At 33.3% G+C, this 23,007-nt stretch overlaps 1 protein-coding gene across 3 annotated transcripts in view; it reads left to right on the top strand.

Moving 5' to 3' along the window:
• The window catches only part of EEA1 (early endosome antigen 1), a 112,322-nt gene that overhangs the window by 33,211 nt on the left and 56,104 nt on the right, over window positions 1-23,007 (top strand). For all 3 annotated transcript variants that reach the window (XM_049626082.1, XM_049626084.1, XM_049626085.1), the window contains 8 exons: window positions 104-158; window positions 251-316; window positions 2,433-2,472; window positions 3,857-3,970; window positions 4,682-4,803; window positions 5,931-6,086; window positions 13,121-13,237; window positions 22,501-22,839. In XM_049626082.1, the coding sequence (XP_049482039.1) occupies window positions 104-158; window positions 251-316; window positions 2,433-2,472; window positions 3,857-3,970; window positions 4,682-4,803; window positions 5,931-6,086; window positions 13,121-13,237; window positions 22,501-22,839 (1,009 nt within the window). The remainder of the gene's footprint in view (window positions 1-103; window positions 159-250; window positions 317-2,432; window positions 2,473-3,856; window positions 3,971-4,681; window positions 4,804-5,930; window positions 6,087-13,120; window positions 13,238-22,500; window positions 22,840-23,007) is intronic.

Raw genomic sequence — 23,007 nt, 5'->3', positions numbered from 1 at the left:
AAAACTAGAAATTAATGTGCAGTCACTAGCCATGATTTATTAAGAGACCAGGTTGTTAGAGAACATTAATTATTAATTCCTTTTTTCTCCAATATATGTTTAGAGATGATTTAACACTACTTAGACAAGAGGTCCAAGACCTTCAGGCTTCACTTAAGGTAAGAGTAGAAATGATTACATTTGTGTATTTTCAGTGTTTCAGATAATAAATCTTTTGAAATTTAATTAAAAATCTTTTTTTTTTCCTTAGGAAGAAAAATGGTACTCAGAAGAATTAAAGAAAGAATTAGAAAAATTTCAAGGGCTGCAACAGCAAGTAAATGCTTTTAAATACTTGAAGTGTGTTTATTAGATGTTTATTTTCATTGTTAAAAATAAGCATTTTGTAAGCAGGTGGCCTGATATAAATAACTTCCTAATGAATTTATCTGTATTTAATAGCCTACAGTGTATATCCTTTGTAATTCTAATGAATGCAAACAAATATTTTGGAAGCTCAGATGTTATTTCTTAAAGGTGCTCCATTAAGAATCAGTGACCTGTGGGTTTGTTTTTTTTTTTCTTAATACCAGGCTGCATTATTCTTATTTTCTGAAAATATCCCTAAGTGGTTAAAAAATATAGGTTCAGACAATAGTGAGATTCTTCAGAGCATTTGTGTTGTGACAAATGGGAGATCACTAAATTGTCTACTAGTAGGGAAAGAACTACTATTAACTGTTTACTGTTTATATTCTTTTTAAAAGAATTTTTAAAGTTTACTTATTTTTGAGGGAGGGAAGGAGGGGGAGAGAGATAAAAAGAGAGAGAATCCCAAGCAGGCTCTGCACTCTCAGCATGGAGCCCGACATGAGCTTGATCTCACCAATAGTGAGATCATGACCTGAGCCGAAATCAAGAGTCAGTTGCTCAACCGATTGAGCCACCAGGCACCCCTGTTAATATTACTGAAGATTGTTTGAAAATATGGGGAAATGGTTGTATTAACAATTTTAGTTATTTTTTTAAACAGTATTAGGTTTTAAAAAACAGAATATAGGTATTTATGTATATGTGTATGTATACACACAAACACACACAGCTTTATATAAAAATAATATGTAGAAAAAACGAAAATCATGGGTAACAAAAGTGGTTACTTTGGAGTAAGATTCTGTTGATACATAATTTAATGTATTTTCTAAATGTCTTAACCAACTATGATTTTTATATTAAAATTATATTGGCTTTTGCACTACAATTACATGAAGGATCATAGAGTAATAAATTTTACTAAATGTAGTTTTCATTTGTAAGAATAAAGTGGATAACCTTCAATAATAGTTCTAATATTTTTATAAAGTAATTAGTGATCCTGTTGCCTGTTATCTTAGTACATTGTGACTCTCAGTCTATCTTTTTTGCCTTTTTGTTTTTTCACCAAAAATTGTCATTTGGACTAGAAAAAAAATCCCAAATAAATGGATAACAAGATATTATTAGTCTTATTACTACTCAGCTTCTGTATTTGAGGTTGTGAAAGAGGTTTTTAGTAATCTAAAGTACTTAAAGTTCATTTACTCTGTTTTACATAAATGCCATTAACAAATAATCAAACATGTGCTGTATTATTTTTTTGTACTTGAAAACAGAGGAAATTGTTTACCACATTTGAGATGACTATTTCACATTTAATAAATTAAATTCTCCACAGTGCAAGGTGAAATTGCCTTGGTAGGAAATTTACCTTGGGGAAAATGTATTTAAAATATTGATGGTTCTTAGCAACCAATATGTCTAAATCTAATGTATAGGAAAATAAGTCAGATACACTAGGAGTTGCTTTATTAAACTCTTGAAGATATGTGTAATTCTTTAGAATGTGGAAATAATGACTTGGCAGTATAGTATTTTATTCCTAATGCACATAATAAATTAAACCTTATGGAATATATTCTTTATTTCTGCTTTTTTAAAAGATGATTTATAATCATGAATTAAAAATTTGTGCTTTTAATGCCAAACTTTATAGTAGTGATGGTTCATGGCATGTTTTCACTTTTGCAGATTTTTATATATTATAGTATTGAATCTTATTTGCTGACTTCAGTATTGGCTTTAGAATCTATATTTATAATGATAGTTTATATTATTTTAAAATCTTTACTGAATTTATAGAACTTAAGATGGTACCTATTATAAGATTCACAATAATTTAAATATATGTTAACATAAAAAAAATTCTTAGAACCAGTGACTGCAGCTAGATCATTATGCCAGTCTGCCTAATGGTACTTTAGAAATCTGGAAGATTGTGAACAGACCAAAATTTAATCAGAATCTTGCTACTTACCTGATAGAATGTGGCTTGTAGAGACTTTTTTCACATTGGCAATTATAATAGTATTGTCTTTTTCTTTTAATGCGTTTGTTTATGTCTTGTTTCCATTGAGGAGTCTAAACCTGATGGATTGGTGGCTGATTCATCAGCAGGTAACTTTGAACTTTGCTTAAAGCAGATATTTCTTCATTTTTCTTTTTCTTCTTCTTTATTTACTTATTTTTGAGAGAGAGAGAGCTCAAGCGGGGGAGGGGCAGAGAGAGAGGGAGACAGAGAATCCCAAGCAGGCTCCACATGGTCAGTGCAGAACAGAGCTAGAGGCTCAAACTCAGGAACCCGTGAGATCATGACCTGAGCCCAAATCAAGAGTTAGAAGCTTAACTGTCTGAGCCACCCAGGCACCCCTCTCATTCTTCTTTTTCACTTTTTACTTTCTTTTGCTCTGATCCCTGCTACATGAATTTGTATTGTGATTATACTTTCTAGCTTTAAAACAGTGAAGCTAATAGTCATATTTTAGGTTTAGAATATTATTTGTGAACTTTATAGTTTAATCAGTTGATAAAAATCTTAGTGTTTTCTTTGTTCTGTATATTCTGAAGTTATAAACTTCTGAAATATCACATTAGTACATTTTAGTGAAAAGTTAAATCTAGTTTGAAGAATGATGTCCTCTTTTTCTCTTGAAATAAAATGATGAAGCTAGCATCTTTGTAATTGACTTTGGAGGAATGCTCAATGAATAATCAAATTTGTATTTTGAGGTTAGCTGTTGTATTTACTTTCCCTCTGAAATCTGTCTCGCCCTTTTTTTTTTGAAATCTCTTTAGGAGAATGGAGTATTAGGAGTTGACTGCATATTTTAATTATTTTATTTAAGATTTGGATTGTTCTTAAACCATTTCTTTCTTTTTTTAATGTTTATTTTTGACAGAGAGATACAGTGTGAGTGGGGGAGGGGAGGAGAGGGGAAGAGAGTAGGGGAGGGGGAGAGGGAGGCACAGAATCTGAAACAGGCTCCAGGCTCTGAACTGTCAGCACAGAGCCTACTCTGGGCTCGAACTCACAAACTGTGAGATCATGACCTGAGCCAAAGTTGGATGCTTAACCGATGCTTAACCCAGGCTCCCTGTTCTTGTTTCTCAATATAATCAATTTTATTTAGAAAGCCAGAATATGTTCCTTTTTGGACAGTTGATGGTTATAGGAAAATAACTGAAATGTAAAAGCAAAATACTTTTGAAACAAATATTTATAGATTATTTGAGTATGATGCTAAATATTCCTTTAATTTGTTTTATATATTTATAAATTATGACTTGTGTCTTAAATGAATCAGATATGCTTAATTCTTGAAATACGAAGATTCTCCATTTATAACTGGATGATAGACTCATGTTGATTCTCTTTTTTTTTTTTTTCTTTTCATGTTGATTGTCTTTAACTACAACAATGATTAGGATATAAGTAATAACAGTTTAGGAAATGTAATTAGCATTAATTATGTATTTAAATAGCTATGATACATTTTTGTAGAACTACAGTCTTTGGAACAACAATTAGAAGAAGCCCAAACAGAAAATTTTAATATTAAGCAAATGAAAGACTTATTTGAACAGAAAGCAGCCCAACTTGCCACTGAAATTGCAGGTAAATTGAATCAGATCTTTTTAGCCAATGATGAGTCTCGTTACCTTTTTGCCATTGTACATCCTGGAAATAAGGCATTGTATTTTAGTGTATTGTATTTTGGTCTGATAAAACATTTGTTATAGACTATGGTAGTGATTATTGGAATTTAATAATAGAGTTGCTGTATAAATTATTTTGTTTGTCCTCTCACCTCTTCCTTTCAAAGGATCGATTTTCTCTGTAGAATTTTTCTTCTAATTTAGAAAAGGTGAATTTTCTTTGGGGCATGCTTAAAGATTAACAAGTAACATTTTGAAGAAATTAAATAATACAGTTAGATTTAACATTTGGTTATGCTATCAATTACTTTTTCTTTAACTACATGCTTTTAGGTTAAACTATTATATGTGATTAAGTATACATTAAGATGATAATTAGTGACAGTGCTGTATGGAATTTAGACAAAAACATCTGATTATTTTAAGTTCATCATTTAATCAGAAGTAAAAGTTTATTGTATATATTTAGGGTTATCTAAGGAATGTGAATTTGAATTAATATTAATAATATGTACATACTAGTAATATGTAGTTATCCATACATAATAATATGTAATTAATACATATTAATATGTAGAGATATGCAATGTAATAGATAAGAATTTATAAAACTACCCTTTCCTAGAGTTAATGTCATGAAACTAATATTTATATAACTATCTTTAATTAGATATAAAGTCAAAATACGATGAAGAAAGGAGTCTTCGAGAAGCTGCTGAACAAAAAGTGACATATCTGACAGAGGAATTAAACAAAGAAACAACTATAATTCAAGATCTGAAGACTGAACTGGTAATTCAGAAACCTTATTGAAATGTACTTTTATAATTTTCTAAATGAAAAATGAAATATATACTCTGAAAAAATGTTAAAAGTATTGGTTGAATAAAATGAAGGAAAGGAAAATTCCCTCTAGTTCTATCCTTTACACATATACCAATGTGATTTTTTAAATAAAAATGGAATGTATGATACAAAATTTATTACCTTAACATTTTTGTTGTTTCTATCTTAATATCGTGTCTTTTTACTAGTTTCCTTATCTGCGTCTCTGATCCTGACCTTTCCCTGCCCTTTAGTTTTATAAATCCACCTACTTTTAGAAAACTTCTGATTGCATTTCTAGCTTCATTTCGGATTCAACAAGTGTAGCATCAGGTCATCGTATTTCCTCCCCAACTATTTCTGTCATTGGTGCTATACGTCTTCAGTGCTCTCCCAAGGTGTACAACTTTGGATCTGTCCTTGTCTCCTTTCTGTCCTGTATGTATGTATGTTTATTCATTTTGAGAGAGAGAGTGAGAGAGCATGAGCAGGGGAGGGGCAGAGAGAGAAATGGAGAGAGAGAATCCCAGGCAGGCTCTGTGCTGTCAGCGAGGAGCCCGAAACAGGGCACGATCCGATGAACCATGAGATCATGACCTGACCTGAAACCAAGAGTCGGACACTCAACTGACTGAGCCACCCAGGTGCCTCTCTGCCCTTTATTTAGCACTCAATAAATATATGAATAAAATCAACCATATGCATATCCATATCCATTAGCAACAAACCCTAATTATGCTTACATCTGCTCCTTTATTTTTATTATCAGTTTCCTAGGATAGAAAATGGGGCATTTATGCTTCAAAATGTGGCATTTATTAAGTGATTGTTATAACCATGGAGTGTAGTTTGTGAAGGAAAAGAAAGCAAATAAAGCACTAAGGATAATTGTGAATTTGCTCTCTTTCACATTGTGGTGATACTATTAAATATGACAAAGATTGGGAAGAGGAGAGGCTTTTTGGGAAAAAGATATCAGTGGTCAACATTTGAAGTCTAACAATTGATATTAAAGATTATTTTCATTTTGATTTCTTTGTAGTAAAACCATATTTTCGTTTTTCACTATAATTTTTAATGAAAATGCTTCACAGCTTCAGAGACCTGGTATAGAAGATGTTGCTGTGCTAAAGAAAGAACTGGTCCAAGTTCAAACACTAATGGACAACATGACGTTGGAGCGTGAAAAAGAATCTGAAAAACTCAAAGATGAGTGTAAAAAGTTACAAGCAGAATATGCTAACTCAGAGGTAAATAAGTTCAGTGTGCCTAAATGTGATTGTTGTTAACTTGTTTAGTGTATACTGTTGAGTGAAGCCAGCAGTTGAAATTTTTCCAAGCGATCTATCAAAACAATACTTGACTTTCATTTGCCCTGAGTGATGTTTGTGTATAGTCAGTATAGTCTGAGAGACAATATTTAATTTTGCTTTATAAAGCTAGACATTTAGAGAAGAATGTATAAAAGAGTATTGTCTATTTAATAAATGTACATATTGTGGAGAAATGATTATTTAAAGTTAAATTTGATCCAGGCTAGTCAATAAGTGGTAATTGAGTTTATCTCAGTTTGGTGTAGGGGTAAAGGAAGCATGATTTCATTTTTTTACAATTGTATTATCAATGTTGTTTAGGAAAAATATTTAGGAGAACTTATTTTCTAGTAGGCTTGTTTTTCACTTACCGATTATTGAATTATGTTGTTGAAAGAAATCTTAAAAATCTGTTAGACTAACATTTCACCCAGGACCCTCCTTTGTAGCCTCTCTGATAAGTGATCCCCAACTCCTGGTAGGTGATGTAGGGGTGCATATTTCTTCATAAGTCAGCCATTCCATTGAATTGACATTTGTTTCCCTAGAATTTCCATGCACTGATTCCAGTTCTCCTTAGGAATTACACAGAATAAATTGTTCCTTTTTTCCACATGAGATATTTGGAGACTGTTCATATTTACTCTGAGTTCTTTCTTTTTCAGGATAAACATTTTCAGTTCCTTCTGCCATTTGTCACATGGCTTGACTTTGACCTGTAAATCCTTGATATAATTATGTTAGTATATGGCAAGCTCTAGGATTTTTAGTGAATATATTTGCTTAAAAATGTGGCCTTTGTCTTTTTTACTAAAGTATTATAGAGGATATTGTGTTAACAGTTAACAAAATATTAATAGATATTTGTAGTTCTTAAGCTGCCTTATGTGACATGGACCTCTATTTTTCATATTTTCAGTTTAAGAGGTTGTTATAGTAACGTTGCAGTTTGCTTTTCTTAGAGTTTTTAAGCTGGTGATCTTAAAAGCCATTCTATTCATAATTAGTAACATGAGCTATGGAGCATAAATATTATAGATAACCATGTCACCCTTTATTTTACTTCTTCCTGTATCTTTGTAAAGGGGGAATGGTGAACCTTTGTAGGTACAACATGCATAGGCATGTGAAGCTTTATGATGCTTACTTAACACTTTAGACTTTAAAGTTTATGAACTTCAGGTGCAGACTTCCCAAAAGTGATCTTTTTAGCCCAATGACACTTGACCCCACAATTTTTCCAACAATTTTAGGGAGTTCATAAATTTATTGAAGGCAGTTAAAAGCTTTTAATGTGCAGTCAAGGAGATGCTGAATCAAAGAAGTCTCATGAGGAGAAGTCCCATTCAGATAATGTGAAAGTAGAAATGCTTGAATCTGAGTGAATCGAGTCATTTATTTCTGTGTTTTAATAAGAATTACTTTTGATTAAATCTGCCTGCCCACTGGTATTTCTCAAATTTTTAAAAAATTATACTCTCTTTTGGTTAAAAATTCCTTTAATATTATATGAGGTTTCAAATCAAATGTAACAGGTTGACTAAAATTGAATCACAGCAATGGCACTTTTAGAATATATCTCTTTTATTTAAAAAAAAAATTTTTTTTTTTTTAACGTTTATTTATTTTTGAGACAGAGACAGAGCATGAACAGGGGAGGGGCGGAGAGAGAGGGAGACACAGAATCTGAAACAGGCTCCAGGCTCTGAGCTGTCAGCACAGAGCCCAACGCGGGGCTCGAACTCACGGACCGTGAGATCATGACCTGAGCTGAAGTCGGACGCTTAACCGACCAAGCCACCCAGGCGCCCCTAGAATATATCTCTTTTAAAGTATAATCCTTTCTGACTGTTTCCTGCTGAGAATTGTGGAGTTATACATATACTTGTTATACAAATAGAATTTGAACAGGGAGAAGAAATTTATATATTTGCTTGCATTTTGGGAAAAATATATGTGGGAAAATATTTCTGAGTAATATTTAAGAATTACTTTAATATGGAGGATTTTTGTAAATTTGTATTTTTATTCGTGTAGATTGGATTATCTTCTATGTTATGGGAAGACGTCATTTAAGGTGAAAAAGTATAACTAGAGTTATAAGATTTGGGGGAAAAGGATTTAGTGACTTCCCTGTACTGTCCTCCTATCAACAAGAGTAATTGTGGGAAACAATTTTTTTTTTTCTCTCAAAAAGATGTTTCTGGAAAAGAAGAAAAATGGCATAGAAATTCATTCTTCACATCTTAACTTTTACATTTTCATAAAGGTTTATCTTTTTAAATGTTTTGAAATAAATGTTAAAATAAAGAGATTTGCTGAATAGCACTTAACATTTCATCATCATTTTAGTAAAACAAGGGTAATATTTACTTTCTAGTAGTTAACTAATAGGTGTGTAATGATTGAGACTTCAGATTATGTTGAACAAGTTTAGGAAGTGGTAGCATGAGTCAGAGTAATATTATTATTGGAAACAAGCTCTTAGGTTTTGAGCACCACCAAGTTTTGGATAATATGCCAGGTACTTTAAATATATGGTCTCTTTTGTTTCTTTTAACTCTGTAAATTAAGTATTAAGTTTGTTTTATGTGTAAGGAATCTGAAGCTCGGTGAAGTTAAATAACTTGTTTAAGTTCATGTACCTCATATAAGGAAACTAGGATTGGATCCCAGGTCTCCTCCAAAGCCTCAAGTCTTTTCTGAATCATGTTATCTCTCATTTAGGGTGGTCTGATAATTGCCTTATAAGTAAATTCGTGCTATTAATTTTGACCTAATACTTACTGTTATTACTTTTTATATTTTGCCATATTATATGTTGTAATATTTATATTGAGTACAACTTAAAATACTTTTGAGTTGTTTCACACCATTTTTATATTAAAACAATTAATGTCTAGATATTCCATCTCATTTGTTTATAACAATGTTATAAACCATTTGTTTTTAGCTTGTGCTTACTTTTTAAATATGTGGCATGTATTTTATTAATTTATTAAAATTAAATCCTATTCTTAAATTTGTTGGTGAATTATAGCACTTAATGAAAAACTTACTTTATGTATTTATTACTACTTTACTGAACGTAAATACTGGTATCTGAAACAAAATACACGAACAGGAATTAAAGGAGCTAAAAATGTAATGATTTGTTTGGTATTTCTAATTGAAGCTAAAGACATATGATGTAATATACATTGTTAAGTATGTCCTTATGTTCCATTACATTCATTTAGACATGCCTATGAATTCATTGACAGGTTTTGTTTTGTTTTGTTGTGTTTTTGGTTTAGATATTTTAGAAGGCATATAGAAAAATAATTCATTCTAAAGCATTTGAAAGTACTTTATAAATAGTTATCATCAGAAATTGAGGATTTAAGGGTTAAAATAAGTATTATTTTTAAAAATTTACATTACTGAAAATATCAAAGCTATAATCAACTTACATTTGGTGTGGTCTTTAATGTAAATGGTTTTTTAAGAATTTTATTTGAATTCCAAATAAACTCATTTTAAAAGCTAAAATATTTACAAAGATATGGAATAAAAATGGTTATACTCATGCATAGTTATTAGAGAGTACTTAAATATCTTTTAAAAGTGTACTAATATTAGAGATCAGTTTTAGCAGTATGTTTGGACATTTTTATTATGTGTTCAGTGTGTACTTTTGTCAGTCTTCCACCTTTCATCCATCATTTTATTATTTTTTTTTTTCTGCTTTCTAATGGAGATGCTTAAACTTGAGGTAATGTGTTTTGGGAAGGCTTTTTAATGTTAGTAATACCTTTAATATAGCTCCTTCTGTTGTCAAATGGAAATTTTGTGTTTTAAGGCAATCTCAGAACTTCAAAGATATGCTTATTTTTGTTAATCAAGTGAATTTTCAATCGTCTTTAAATAATTACATACAAATTGTAGTAGAATATTATTAGGACAATAATTATAATTCTAAAACACTAGCAGGATATTTGCTCAAAATATCTCTAATTATTTTTTAATTTAAAATTTTTTTGTAAAAGTCTAACTTGAATTCAGTAACATGGCTTCAAGGAAATGGAGGCTATTTTATCGGGTCTCAGATACTGGGAACAAGTATCTGCTAACTCCTTGGAGACGAATCACTCATTCCTTTAGAGAGTAGTTTTTGAATGCCTAGGGTCAGTAGCTGTTTTAGGTGTGGGGAATACAACAGTGAATAAGACAGAGTACCTGCTCTCATAAAGCTTATAGTCTTTTGTGGAAGCCAGATAATACATGAATAAATCAAATCATGATGGAAAATCAGGTAATAATAAATGCTATAAAGAAAAATAAAGCAGGGTATGTATGGGCAGTAGTGGAGCTGGCAATAATGTATGACAGTTTTAGATAGAATGATCAGGGAAGGTCTTCTGAAGGAGGAATGTGTGAGAAGTAAGCAAGAGGGTGAAGAATTGGGAGTAAGCATTCTCAGGAAGAGGGAGTGCAACTGTAAAGTCTCAAAGCGCAGGTGAGTTTGGCCTGTTAAACAGGGAGGAATGTCTTTGTGGCTGGAGTGGAGAGCCATCTTTGTTTGAATTTGACCCATAGTCATATTTGAACAGGGAATGTATTTTCTTGCACATTTTGACTTTTCAATTTGTATATTCCCCCAATACAAACATAATGCATGATCACTGTAAAACATTGAAATGATTCATGATGTACAACAGAGAAAATGAACCTTATCTGTAGTTCATTTCCCTCCTTCCCCTCTCCATGACTAAAGTATACCTTTTGGTGTAAACTCTTCCCACATCTTTCTTTTTTCCACCCTTGAGTAAACTAAAAAATTTCAAATGGTTGCTTTTAAAAAAATTATAGTTAAAAATATACATATTTGTACAAAGGATAAATGATATACCTAATGTTTAATTCTTTAGGTATTAAAATATAAAGTCATTTATAAGAACATATTTTAAAACTATAAAATATAACAAGATATTGTTGAATATATTTGCTTTACATTTTGCTTGTTTAGTTTTTTCTACATGTCAGAGTTAATCAGCAAGACAGATGTTACTCTTGGCTTACTATATCTTTTAAACTTTAATGTGGAATCATGGTTTTTTAATGAAATATACTCCTAATTTGCATCTTAATATGCACTATTATTTCTGTTTATTATGTGTCACTCTGCTAAATCCTTTGATAAGATATTTACAAGCCAAGATTTAAATACAATAATATATCTTCTTTTGTGATAAGTTGGCATCTACGCTAATGATTAAAATAGGGTAACTTAAAATAGCCAAACTGTTCCTAATATTTCTCTGAACATCCATAATGTTACTAACAGAAAATGATCCTGAGATTCAAAGTTATTAGGGATAGCAGTTTGAAATAAACTCCCAATATCAATGAAAAGGTTACATGATCAGTTTAAGAAAGAAATTATTAGGATATGCCTTTAACTTGAATATAGTTAAAAATAATGAATATTTAAACATTTCTTTCTTTGAAGCATAGGATATATATGGCATATATTATATACGTGTGTGTGTGTGTGTTGTTATATGTTGAAACACCCTGTTTAGAAGCTGTAACTGTAAAGCAATATGACAGATTGCCTGTCAGTATATCAGAATTGGTTTATTTACATGAATGTTTTCCTTAAAAGGTTAGGCCAGGAAGATATCTTAGACGTGGCTGCTATTTGTAAAAACTTTTTTGAAACCTCTTTTAGTTGACTTTAAACCAGTTTGGAAAACACTCAAAAAACTAGTTTCATCAACTTATGGTTATTAAAATAATATAAGCCCAAGTGTTTAATCATTCAGTTCAATCACTTACCTTCTTTACTAGATGGTTTTCCAAAACTTAAAACCAAAGCACTGTAATAGATGAAGATATACTACCAAAGAGAATCCTTAAAAAAACAAACAAACAAACAAAAAAGTGCCACACATACTGGAAGGGTTTTTAAGAGAAGAGTAGCAGATCTCTTGGTGTTACTGTCAAAATAAATCAGTAGCCTTCTAAAGTTTCTCCCTTGAAGATGTATTTGTAATATTTGATGTAGATAACTACTCTTGTGTTTATTAAAAAAATTTTTTAAATGTCTTCATAATAAAAATTTATTTACTAATAAAGAATATAGACAATGAAAATGTAGCTTTAAGAATGTAAAAAGTGAAGTCAATAAGCTAAATATTAGAAATAGAACGTTCTTTTGTTAATTTCACTTGCAAGAAACCATACTTAAAAAGCAGTACTTAGTCTCTCTCTCTGGTCATTGAAGCTTTCATGTATAGGAAGTTTCTATTTCTGAGACTTTGCTTAATTTTCTCTTACTTTTAAATGATCAAACCTTTGTCTTAATTTCGTTAAGATGCATTAAAGCAAATTCGTGTCCAGCTATTATACCTAGTCATGGAATGACCCAGCTTAATAAAATTATATCTAATAAAACTCTGTATAACTTCTTTGGACAGATACTTTCCATTACAGTCAAAGAGATGATTCGCTACCTTTCCAAGGTGATTCTGTATTGTGTGTTTGTGTTTATTTAACATGTTTTTAAAGTAAAAAGAAAGGCTATCCTGTAGAAGTTGGGATAAAAGGTAGGCAGTAACTTGCATATGTTCTTTAAATTCAGAAGGATTAAAGTACAGAGTTTCAAAGCCAGTAAATTCAGGTTGATAGTTTGATGCTGACTCAGATACATAAAGTAGGATGCCAACTATTCATTTCATTCATTATTAAATAAATGAGGTTAAACATTTTGGATAAATTTTAAAAATTAATTTTCAGTCAAAAATGATGTGGGGTGGCAGTAGGGTGGTAGGAAAAAGAACTAAATTGAAACTTCGAAGTATTATATCAATTTAACAACAACAGTGACAAAAATCTGTGTAACTTTAAAACCTTTGGATACTTCCATTCTCTTTTCCATTTTAGTTCCCTCTAATTTTTTTTTGTTTTTTTTTTCTTTTTTTCTTAAGGCCACAATAAGCCAGCTAAGGAGTGAACTTGCCAAAGGCCCCCAGGAAGTTGCTGTATATGTGCAGGAACTACAAAAACTTAAAAGTTCACTTAATGAATTAACACAAAAAAATCAGGTGAGTATTTAAAAACTACATAGAGTGGTGAATTGGTTTTATGTATCTTAAACTTTAATCTCGTGTATGTTATTTATATATTGGCACGAGTACAGTGTGACTTATTACTCTGTTGGTTTTTTTTTTAAGTGTTAAGTACATTCACATTGTTACAGAACCGATCTTCAGAACTCTTTCCATCTTCCAGAACTAAAATTCTATACTCTGAACAACACCCCATTCACCACCACCTTTTGTAGAGGAAAAACACTCCTGTGTGTCTCCTCTACCCTCAGTACTTTACTACACCTTTACTTCTGACACCAGACATATGAGTGTTCCACACATCAGCAGTTCTGTGACACCAGTGGATGACCTACAGTGTAACTCAGTTCTACCACCATTTACTTGGAGATAGTGGGAAATAGTGTCAGATCCCACAGGGGTTTAGCTGCCCCCTCCCCCCACAAATACCAGTTCAAAGTCCAACTTGTTACCTGTACTTCTCACCAAATGGCTGTGGCTGTAAATGGGAGGTTCCCACAACCCTTGCCTTAGATTGGATTAATTTGCTAGAATGACTCACAGAACTCAGAAAAACATTTTACTTACTAGATTAATGATTTATTTTAAAAGATTATAATTCAGGGGGTGCCTGGGTTGCTTAAGCTTCCGACTCTTGATTTTGATTTGGCTTGTGATTTCACAGATCATAAGATGGAGCTCCATGTCAGACTCTGTGCTGACAGAGTGGAGCCCGCTTGGGATTCTCTCTCTTCCTCTCTCTCTGTCCCTACCCCGCTCGTGCTCTCTCTCTCTCTCTCAAAATAAATAAATAAATAAACATTAAAAATAAAAGATTAGAACTCAAGAATAGCTAGATGAAAGAGATCGGTAGAGTAAGATGTATGGGAGAGGTCATGGAGCTCCCACGCTCTCTCTGGGTGCTTTCTATGTGTTCGCCAACCTAGAATCTCCCTAAACCCTGTCCTTGTGGGTTTTTATTGAGGCCTCCTTACAGAGGCATGATTGATTAATTTATTGGCCATTGCTGATTAATTTGACCTCCAGCTCCTGTCCCCTTTCTGAGGTAGGGGGTGGGGTTGAAAATTCCAACCCTTTCCTTTTGGTTGGTTCCCATGGCAACCAGCCCCCATCCTTAGGAGCTTTCTAAAAAAAAAAAAAAATCACCTCATTAACATAAACTCATTGGTGGTTGAAAGGGAGTTGTTATGACTAACAAAAGACATCTTTGCTACTCTTTTCACTTAGGAAATTGCAAGGGTTTTTGGAGTTCTGTTGCAGAAATGGAGATGAACACCAAATGTATATTTCTTTTTATACGTTACTATCACACCTTTGATGCACAGAGTTTTTGATTTGATATAATCTAGTGTCTGTTTTTACTTTTGTTGCCAGTGCTTTTGGTGTCATATTTAAGAGATCATTGGCAAATCCAGTGTCAGGCAGCTTTTCCCCTGTTTTCTTTTAATGGTTTTATACTTTTAGGTTTTATGTTTAGGTCTTTGATTCATTTTTGAGTTAGTTTTTTTTAATAGTGAAAGGTAAGGGTTTAGTTTCCTTCTTTTGCATATAGATAAACAGTTTCTCCTGCACCATTTGTTGAAAAGACTGTCCTTTCCTGTGGTCTTGGCACCCTTGTTAAAAATCATTTGACCATGTATGTGAATGTTTACTTATGGGCTTTCTATTTTTATACCGTTAGTCGGTATGTCTGTCTTCATGCTAGTACTCTACTGTTTTGACTACTGTAACTTTGAAAAAAAAATTTTTTGTTTTTAATGTTTACTTATTTTTGAGAAAGAGAGAGAGAGAGGCAGAGCATGAGTGGGGAGGGACACAGAGAGAGAGACACACACAGAATCCAAAGCAGGCTGCCGGCTCTGAGCTGCCAGCACAGAGCCCTACACGGGGTTTGAACCCACAGACCGCGAGATCATGAGTTGAGCCCAAGTCAGACGCTTAACCTCCTGAGCCACCCAGGTGCCTCTGACTACTATAGCCTTCAGTAAGTTTTAAATCAGGGAATGTGAGACCTTCAGCCTTGTTCTTTATTTTGGAATGTTGTTATTTCCCACCTTGTTTCTTTATAGATGAGCAACAGATAATATTAAGTTTGGGGGCAGGGCAAGTATTGGTTAGTACTTTTTTTCTGTGTCTTTACTTTTTTGGTCGTGGGGGAGTAGAGTCACTAAACCCTTATATTCAATGGTATGGTAAATTTGTTGGCTTGCTTTTTAATAAGTTGAACCTAATATTTTGATGAAATATAGCAAGGGAAGAACCAAAGAAAAGAACATGGTAGAGGGGAAAAAGAAGTAAGTATAATTGGTTGGAAATATCAGGCCTCCTGCCAACAGCCAGGCGAATGGGCTTAGAAGCAGATCCTCATCCTCCAGTTCTTTTCAAATCATCAGAGACTGTAGCTCTGCTCTGGCCCACAGCTTACTACAACAGTCTCATGAGAGACCCTGAGGTGTAACCGTCAGCTGAGCTGCTTCTGGATTCCTGACCCTCAGAAACTGTGTGAGATAATAGACACAATTTTAACGTAAGGTTTAGGGTAATTTGTTGCTTGTGCCCTTGGCCAGCCTCAAACCTCTTGATCTCAGGAAAGCTGTATGTTTTCAAAATTGTTATAGACTCCAAAGAGCTTTTATTTTTGGGGTTATATCTATGGATATTTAGTATATTAGAAATTAAAACATACATTTAAAAAATATGTGTTTTTAAAACATTAATTAATAAATATTAACAATACTATTTCTTATGAAAGATGACTATTTTTTAAAACAAAAAATAGTGGTGGTGTTTTATATTTTTGCAAACCTCTTTAATGTCTAGCTTAATATTAGGACAGATGGATTCTCACATCTGCTTTTACATTTCATCTGTTGTGATATGGTTGAAGGGTATGAAGAAAATTCAATCTCACATAGGTATGTAGTTGGGAAGAAGAGGAATCTCTGAATAGCTTTTTTTTTTTTTTTTTTTTTTTTTGGATAATTATAGCTATTTTTATTTGATACTATACCAAAACTAGATAAGGCATAGTTTCTCAATAGCTAGTTACAGTCTAGAATCTGAAACCATATCAATGCTGTTTATATATTTGTAACACTAAATTTATTAGTTTTTTTTGCCTTTTGAGTGGGTTTTATAACATCATGCATTAGTCAGGTGTAAAATATTGGTTATGCAGATCTTCCAAATATTAACACATTACCTTGTGCAATATAAAAAGTGTCATTTGTCAATATCTCCATCAGTCTCTGAATAGGCTTTAAGTATGAGGAAGTGTCAAGCTCATGGTGATGGATACTAGTTTTCCAAAATTCTGCCCTTCTTTGAAAGCTTGAATTTTATTATTGGAAACAAATAGTATCAATTCTGTTTTCTTACGTGATAGGTTCTTTTCCTACCAAGTATGAATAATCATAGTTTGTTATTCTTGCCAGTAAAAATGGTGTTTTATGAAAAACAGCAACTAGCTCAGCTTGTAATTTAAGACCATAAATGCTTTTCCATGTGACAGTTCTACTATTGTTTGGTATGCAGCAGAAGTGATCTATGCATACTTCTACTTTTTCACATAGATTTTATTTTTCCTTGCTATTACGAATATTGCAGCTGTGAACATTCACATCTAAATCTCATGCATTCGTGCAAAAATTTCTTTGTTATGTCTCCCAAGTGAAATGGCTGGGGTGCAGGCTACACACGTTCAAGTTTAGTACGTGACCTCAATTTTCTGAAGTAATTATATCAGTTTACCGTTGTCCATTTCTCTGTCAACTCTTGATGCTGACTTGATCTTTTTCTGTGGCTTTATGAAAACCTGTCCATCCTCCTCCCCCTTTTGTCTCCTGTCAAGCTGTATGTGGAAAACTTCTATATACAATTTAGTTTTATCTTTCTCCCTCAGTTTGATTTTTAATTTCTTAAAAATTGACGTTCTACTTTTTGGAAATTGACCAAGATGTGTACATAAAGTGGATGTTTATGATCAGTGTCATTTATTATATAATTTTGAAGCATTAAACTATTAATAAAGGACATGATTTGACATTGATAGACTGAAATGTATGGTCAGATAATGAAGCACAGATTGTATGTATACACACACACGTATTATTAAAAGAAGTACTATGAGAATTTGATAAATAGTATATAGAATCAAGATGATTTAGTGTGGTAAGACTGGAATATGATTGATTAGGGAATAATGGCATCTTCTACTCATCTTAATAATCCTTACATCAGTGTAAGACTTAACAATTTTTTTTCCAAAATGTTTTCCTGGTTAGGATTTGCTCACCAGTTAAAGTTAAGTGCAGAAATGCATCCTTTTCTTATTATCCTTGCTATCTGCCTCTCCCACCTCTCCTCATCCCATGTCCTTGGCAAACTATGATTGCTGACAGTGGTGATATCCACGTGTTTTGAATTTGGAAATCTTTGTATTTGGTCTTAGGAAGACCATTACATGAAATGCCTTGGGCATTTATTATAGGTTGTATAGCAGCATCAAGGTGGATAGACAATATTTTAACACATAATGAATGGAAACAATAATTGCTTTTGCACTAATATCAAGGTATCCTCAGTATTAGACCAATGTTTTGTAATTACTGCTTTTGAAAACTTAAAAATAAAAGGGAATATTGAAAAAACTTCCTTCTTAGTTTCAAATAAGAATCATAGTCTGATATTCATTCATTCATTCGTTCATTCATTTATACACTAACATTTAAACACAGTTCTGCAACTCAATTTAATTATTTTTATGTAAATTCTGAACAAAATAATATGCTTAGTTAAAGCTCCTGGTATAGGTCATTGTAAGAGACTGAGTTATTTTTTGGGTTTTACCTCTCATCCTTTTTCCATCCTTTTATTGCTTTCCCTTTCCGGTAGTCCTAGTATTAAGGTGCTCATAGTCCAAAGCAAGAGCCAGATGTGACAAGTAGTTCTGTTGTTGTGTATGACCACTATATTTATTGCAGAGTGGTGCACTGAGGAATGGTGTATGTAGTACAGTGGTGGAAGGCATGTTTAAATCCCAGCTTTGCCACTGACTGACTGTGACAGCCTCTCCAAGTTTGTCTCCTTTCCTACCCATTTGCCTCTTAGGAGTGGTATGGGTCTTAAATAAATTAATAGATATTTAAGTGCTTAGACCAGTGTCTGGCTTTTAGTAAACATCCCAGTCAAGGTTTGTTGTTTTTGTTTTTGTTTTTATTTGGTAAGTGTTGGTGCAGGGTTGGGTCAAGACCAAGGTGGAAGTTTTCCTAACTTACTGCCTAGTAAATCAGCAAATGCTTTTGTAGAAGACAACTGTTTAGCTTAGTCTTCAAGGATGTTAAGGAACATCCTTTCACATGGCAGAGGGGTTGATTGCATTCATTTTGAGAGTTAGATATGCAGAAGGCATGGGAACATGTAAGAGCACAAGAGAATATGAGATGTTGGAGAGCTATAGTAGTTCAATTTGTTTTTTCTCACCAAGCTGTTTTGAAGAACAAATGAGATGCCTGGAACTACTTTGTAAGCTAAAAAAATGCCATCTTTTTGCATTCATTCTCATTACTTGGGCAAGTAATAAGTGAAAACTGGAGTCTAATATAGGGAAATTGTCTCTGTAAGAAAATCTGTTGAGAGCAGTTGGTGAGGAAATCAAGAGGACGGGACAACATTTGGAAGGAAGGAGTTTTGCTTACCCAAAAGATAATTATGTTATGAGTTAGGCTTAACAATCATTTTGGAATTTAAACTTGAATAGAGTGTTTTGGGGGAAGCATGAATTGACTCACTGCGTGTCTAAATTGTGTTGTGACAGTTTACTGGACTTGGAATCATAATATATGACTCTGCCACTTGGCCAGGTCATAGAGGTTCTTTCAGTTTTTACTTCCTTATTCAGAAAATGGAGATAATAATGTATCTCATGTTTTGTTTTAAGAATTAATATGGACATGTGAAAGTGCAATTACTATGTTCTTTAATGACTCTCACTATACTTAAATCAGTTTTCAAAAACCATGTATTTGCTATAATATTTTGCTTCAGATTTCATGGGAAGACTGTAGTAAGAATGAAAATTTGTAGTACTAAATATATTTAGCCTTCTGCATGTAAAAATTATGCAATGTGAGTGGATTAAGTCTTTTTTTTAGAATATATTTTTTAATTTATTCATTTTGAGAGAGCGTGTGTGTGTGCGTGTGCGCGTGCGCGTGCATGCATTAGTAGGGGAGGGGCAAAGAGAGAGAGATTGAGAATGTCAAGCAGGCTCTGTGCTGTCAGCACAGAGTCCAACTCAGGGCTTGATCCCATGAACTGTGAGATCATGAGCTAAGATCAAGAATTGGTCACTTAACTGACTGAGCCACTCAGGTGCCCCTGGATTAGGTCTTTTAAAAAGAAAGTGGTTGAGGTTCTTTTAAGGAAAATTTAATTATCTCTCATCTGTGCTATAAAGCCTGGTAGCTTCCAATTAATTTTTTAGGACAAGTGAATTTTAAAGTCTACGGTTGTTATGTGCCTTTACTTCTTAAAGGTTGAAGCTGTCTGAGGGGTCATCTGTGTATAAATTGGTGGGAATATTTGGTCACACCATAAGTAAGCCTGTGGAGAAGCCTTGCTAGCTCATTACTAGCCTTCAATTTTTGCAGCATGTTTTAAAATTATATCCTGCCCACATTCTTAGTATATGTGAGCATGGCGGCCTTTATGAAATTCAGTGACTTAGAATTTTCTTTAAAAAGATGCAGCACAGCTTTGAGTGGGGGAGGGAGGATGTCAGGGTCAGGGTGGGGGGAAAATGTAAAAAGATGCAACACAGTTATACATCAATGAATAGCCTTAATTTAACATATGAAGTCCAAAATAAATGTAATTTTCTTAAAACAAAAAAATGTAAAATTACATCCAGAAAGATCTGGAGTTACTAGCCAGTAACACAAAGAAATGTTTATAAAAACATTTTCTTAACAGATAGTTTAACTCAAAAGTTGTTTTCTTCCCTCTAGTCTTTCGACTCTTACTCTTTCTTTGTTTCTGTTGGTTGGCCAAGGCACACATCTCTTCTGGGTGCTCTTCTTACCTTTAAGTTTGTCTCACATCTTGTCTTTTTTACATATACCTATAGCATCTTCTGGACACTGCTTTTCCTGTAGTATATTCCTGCCTGGTAATCTATTTACATTAATGTACCTTTTCTCAGATGGTGTTCAAGAATCTTTACTGCTAACTTTGCTACATTGGTACCTAGATTTATTACTCCCCTTGAGGTAGTAGTGTTTGCACTTTCCCCACAGGTATGTTGCTTGTCTCTTGTTCCCTTGTGTCTTTTTATGTAAATTTTTGTGTCTGTTTCAATGACATGGTGTGAGTCATGCATACGTATTATTTAACTCCTATCACCACTTTACTAAGCTCAAACTTTATTTTCAAGTGATTATAATTACTAGTTAGCCCCATCTGACTTTGCTTATTTTATCAAAAAAGAAAAATTATTCACTTCTGACACAGGTTTTGTATTCATTTTTTTAAAAAGCTTATTTATTTATTTTTTGAGAGAGAGAAAAGGAGTGTGGGAGGGGCAGGGCGAGAGGGAGAGAGAGAGAGAAAGAGAGAGAGAGAGAGAGAGAGAGAGAGAAAATCCCAAGCAGGCCCCACACTGTCAGCACAGAGCCCCATGTAGGGCTCAGACTCATGAACCATGAAATCATGACCTGAGCCAAAACCAAGAGTCTGATGCTTAACCGACTGAGCCACCTAGGCGCCCCTGTATTAATTCATTTTTGTTTGAGAGAGTTATATTTTAACTTTCTTGGAAAAGTTTTTTTTTTCTTTAATGTGTGTATTTCATTTAGATTATTTAGAGACCAGAGGCTTTGATTGTCCTCTACTATTTCTATATTATTCCCTTCTAGCACACTGCATATAAAAAGTGAGTATAATCAACATCCACAGCTTGACTTCTCAGATGCTTGTAGTAGCTTTTTATCCTAGCTATCGTTCTTTTAGCATTGAGTCAGAGTTCTGATTCAGGTCTTATATATAAGTGTGTTGACTTAAAATGTTCTATATTAATTGTAACAACTCCACTGAGACTAGATGTCAACATTTGAATAGGCTAGTTGATCCAGATCTTTAATTGGAGGTGTCATTTTTTTGTATTTTGTACTTGATAGTACTGATTAAAATAATAAAACATAAGGCAAGTAAATTATGTTTAGATCACTATTTTTATACACCTAGAAAGAAATTTGAGTTAATCTTAAACTTGTGACTCATATAAATGGTCTTTATCAAGAAGAGTAAAAATAAAGAATCAGTAGGATCTACATACTAAAGCAGCAAGTGGTATTGTTATGCTAAAGCTCTTATCAGCTATGAAGTTACAACACCTCAGGGCGCCTGGGTGGCTCAGTCAGTTAAGCGTCAGACTTCAGCTCAGGTCACGATCTCGCGGTCCGGTGTGAGTTCGAGCCCCGCATCGGGCTCTGGGCTGATGGCTCAGAGCCTGGAGCCTGCTTCGGATTCTGTGTCTCCCTCTCTCTCTCTGTCCCTCCCCCGTTCATGCTCTGTCTCTCTCTGTCTCAAAAATAAATAAACATTAAAAAAAAAATTAAAAAAAAGAAATTACAACACCTCAAATCAATTGCTGTATATTGTTATTCAAAGTAATTTTTGATGATAGAAGGTAGGTTTTTTTTTTAATGTTTATTTATTTTGAGGGACAGAGAGAGAGAGAGAGAATAAGCACATGAACAGGGGAGAGTCAGAGAAAGAAAGGGAAAGAGAATCCTAAGCAGGCTCTGAGCTGATGGTGCAGAGCCTGCTGCAGGGCTCAAGCCCACGAACTGTGAGATCATGACCTGAGCCAAAGTCAAGAGTTAGACACTTAACTGAGTGAGCTACCCAGGCATGTCAATGATAGAAGGTAGTTTTATTACTTAATTCAAATGGGAGAGTATAAATATATTGTATACCCTAAAGAATCTAGTAGATTTTAGTGTTTCATTTTATGTCAAAATTCAGTTGGTAATCCTTGTATTAGTAGAGCTTAGTCAAGTGGGCCAATAATAAAATAAGTTAGTATGTAATAATTTAGTCCTATTTTGGCCAGAATATATTCAGCCAAATGTTTTTATATTGCAGTGTGGCTAATTTTAGTGGTATTGTTGTAAAGATAGTTTGAATAATTAGAATAATTAGAAATATTAAGAAAGGAAATTGTTTCATCGATATTTCAGAACTTGACTGAAAAGCTTCGTAAGAAAGAACTGGAGTGTACTCAGTTAGAGGAGAAACATAACGAAGAATGTGTGAGTAAAAAGAATATACAAGCAAGCCTTCATCAAAAAGACCTAGATTGTCAGCAGCTTCAGTCAAGATTATCTGCATCTGAAACCTCCCTGCAGAGAATACAGGCAGAACTAGGTGAAAAGGGGGAAGCTACGCAGAAGCTCAAGGAAGAATTATCAGAAGTAGAGGCCAAGTACCAGCATCTTAAGGCTGAATTTAAACAGCTACAACAACAGAGAGAAGAGAAAGAGCAGCACGGGTTACAACTCCAAAGTGAAATTAATCAAGTAAGAGATGTTACTTTTATTTATTGGAATTCCTCCTGTGGTTTCTTGTGTGCTTGGTAGTTATTTGATCATAATATTGTTCATTAAAAAAAACAGTCATTTGAAAAATTAACTCTTCATTTTCATAACTGGTAGTACTGAATCAGATCTCATTTCCTTTCATTTCAG

This window comes from Panthera uncia, chromosome B4, assembly GCF_023721935.1.
Source record: "Panthera uncia isolate 11264 chromosome B4, Puncia_PCG_1.0, whole genome shotgun sequence".
Classification (NCBI taxonomy): domain Eukaryota; kingdom Metazoa; phylum Chordata; class Mammalia; order Carnivora; family Felidae; genus Panthera; species Panthera uncia.
The sequence above is the reverse complement of the archived record's forward strand: the minus strand, read 5'-3'. Positions and strand labels throughout refer to the sequence as shown.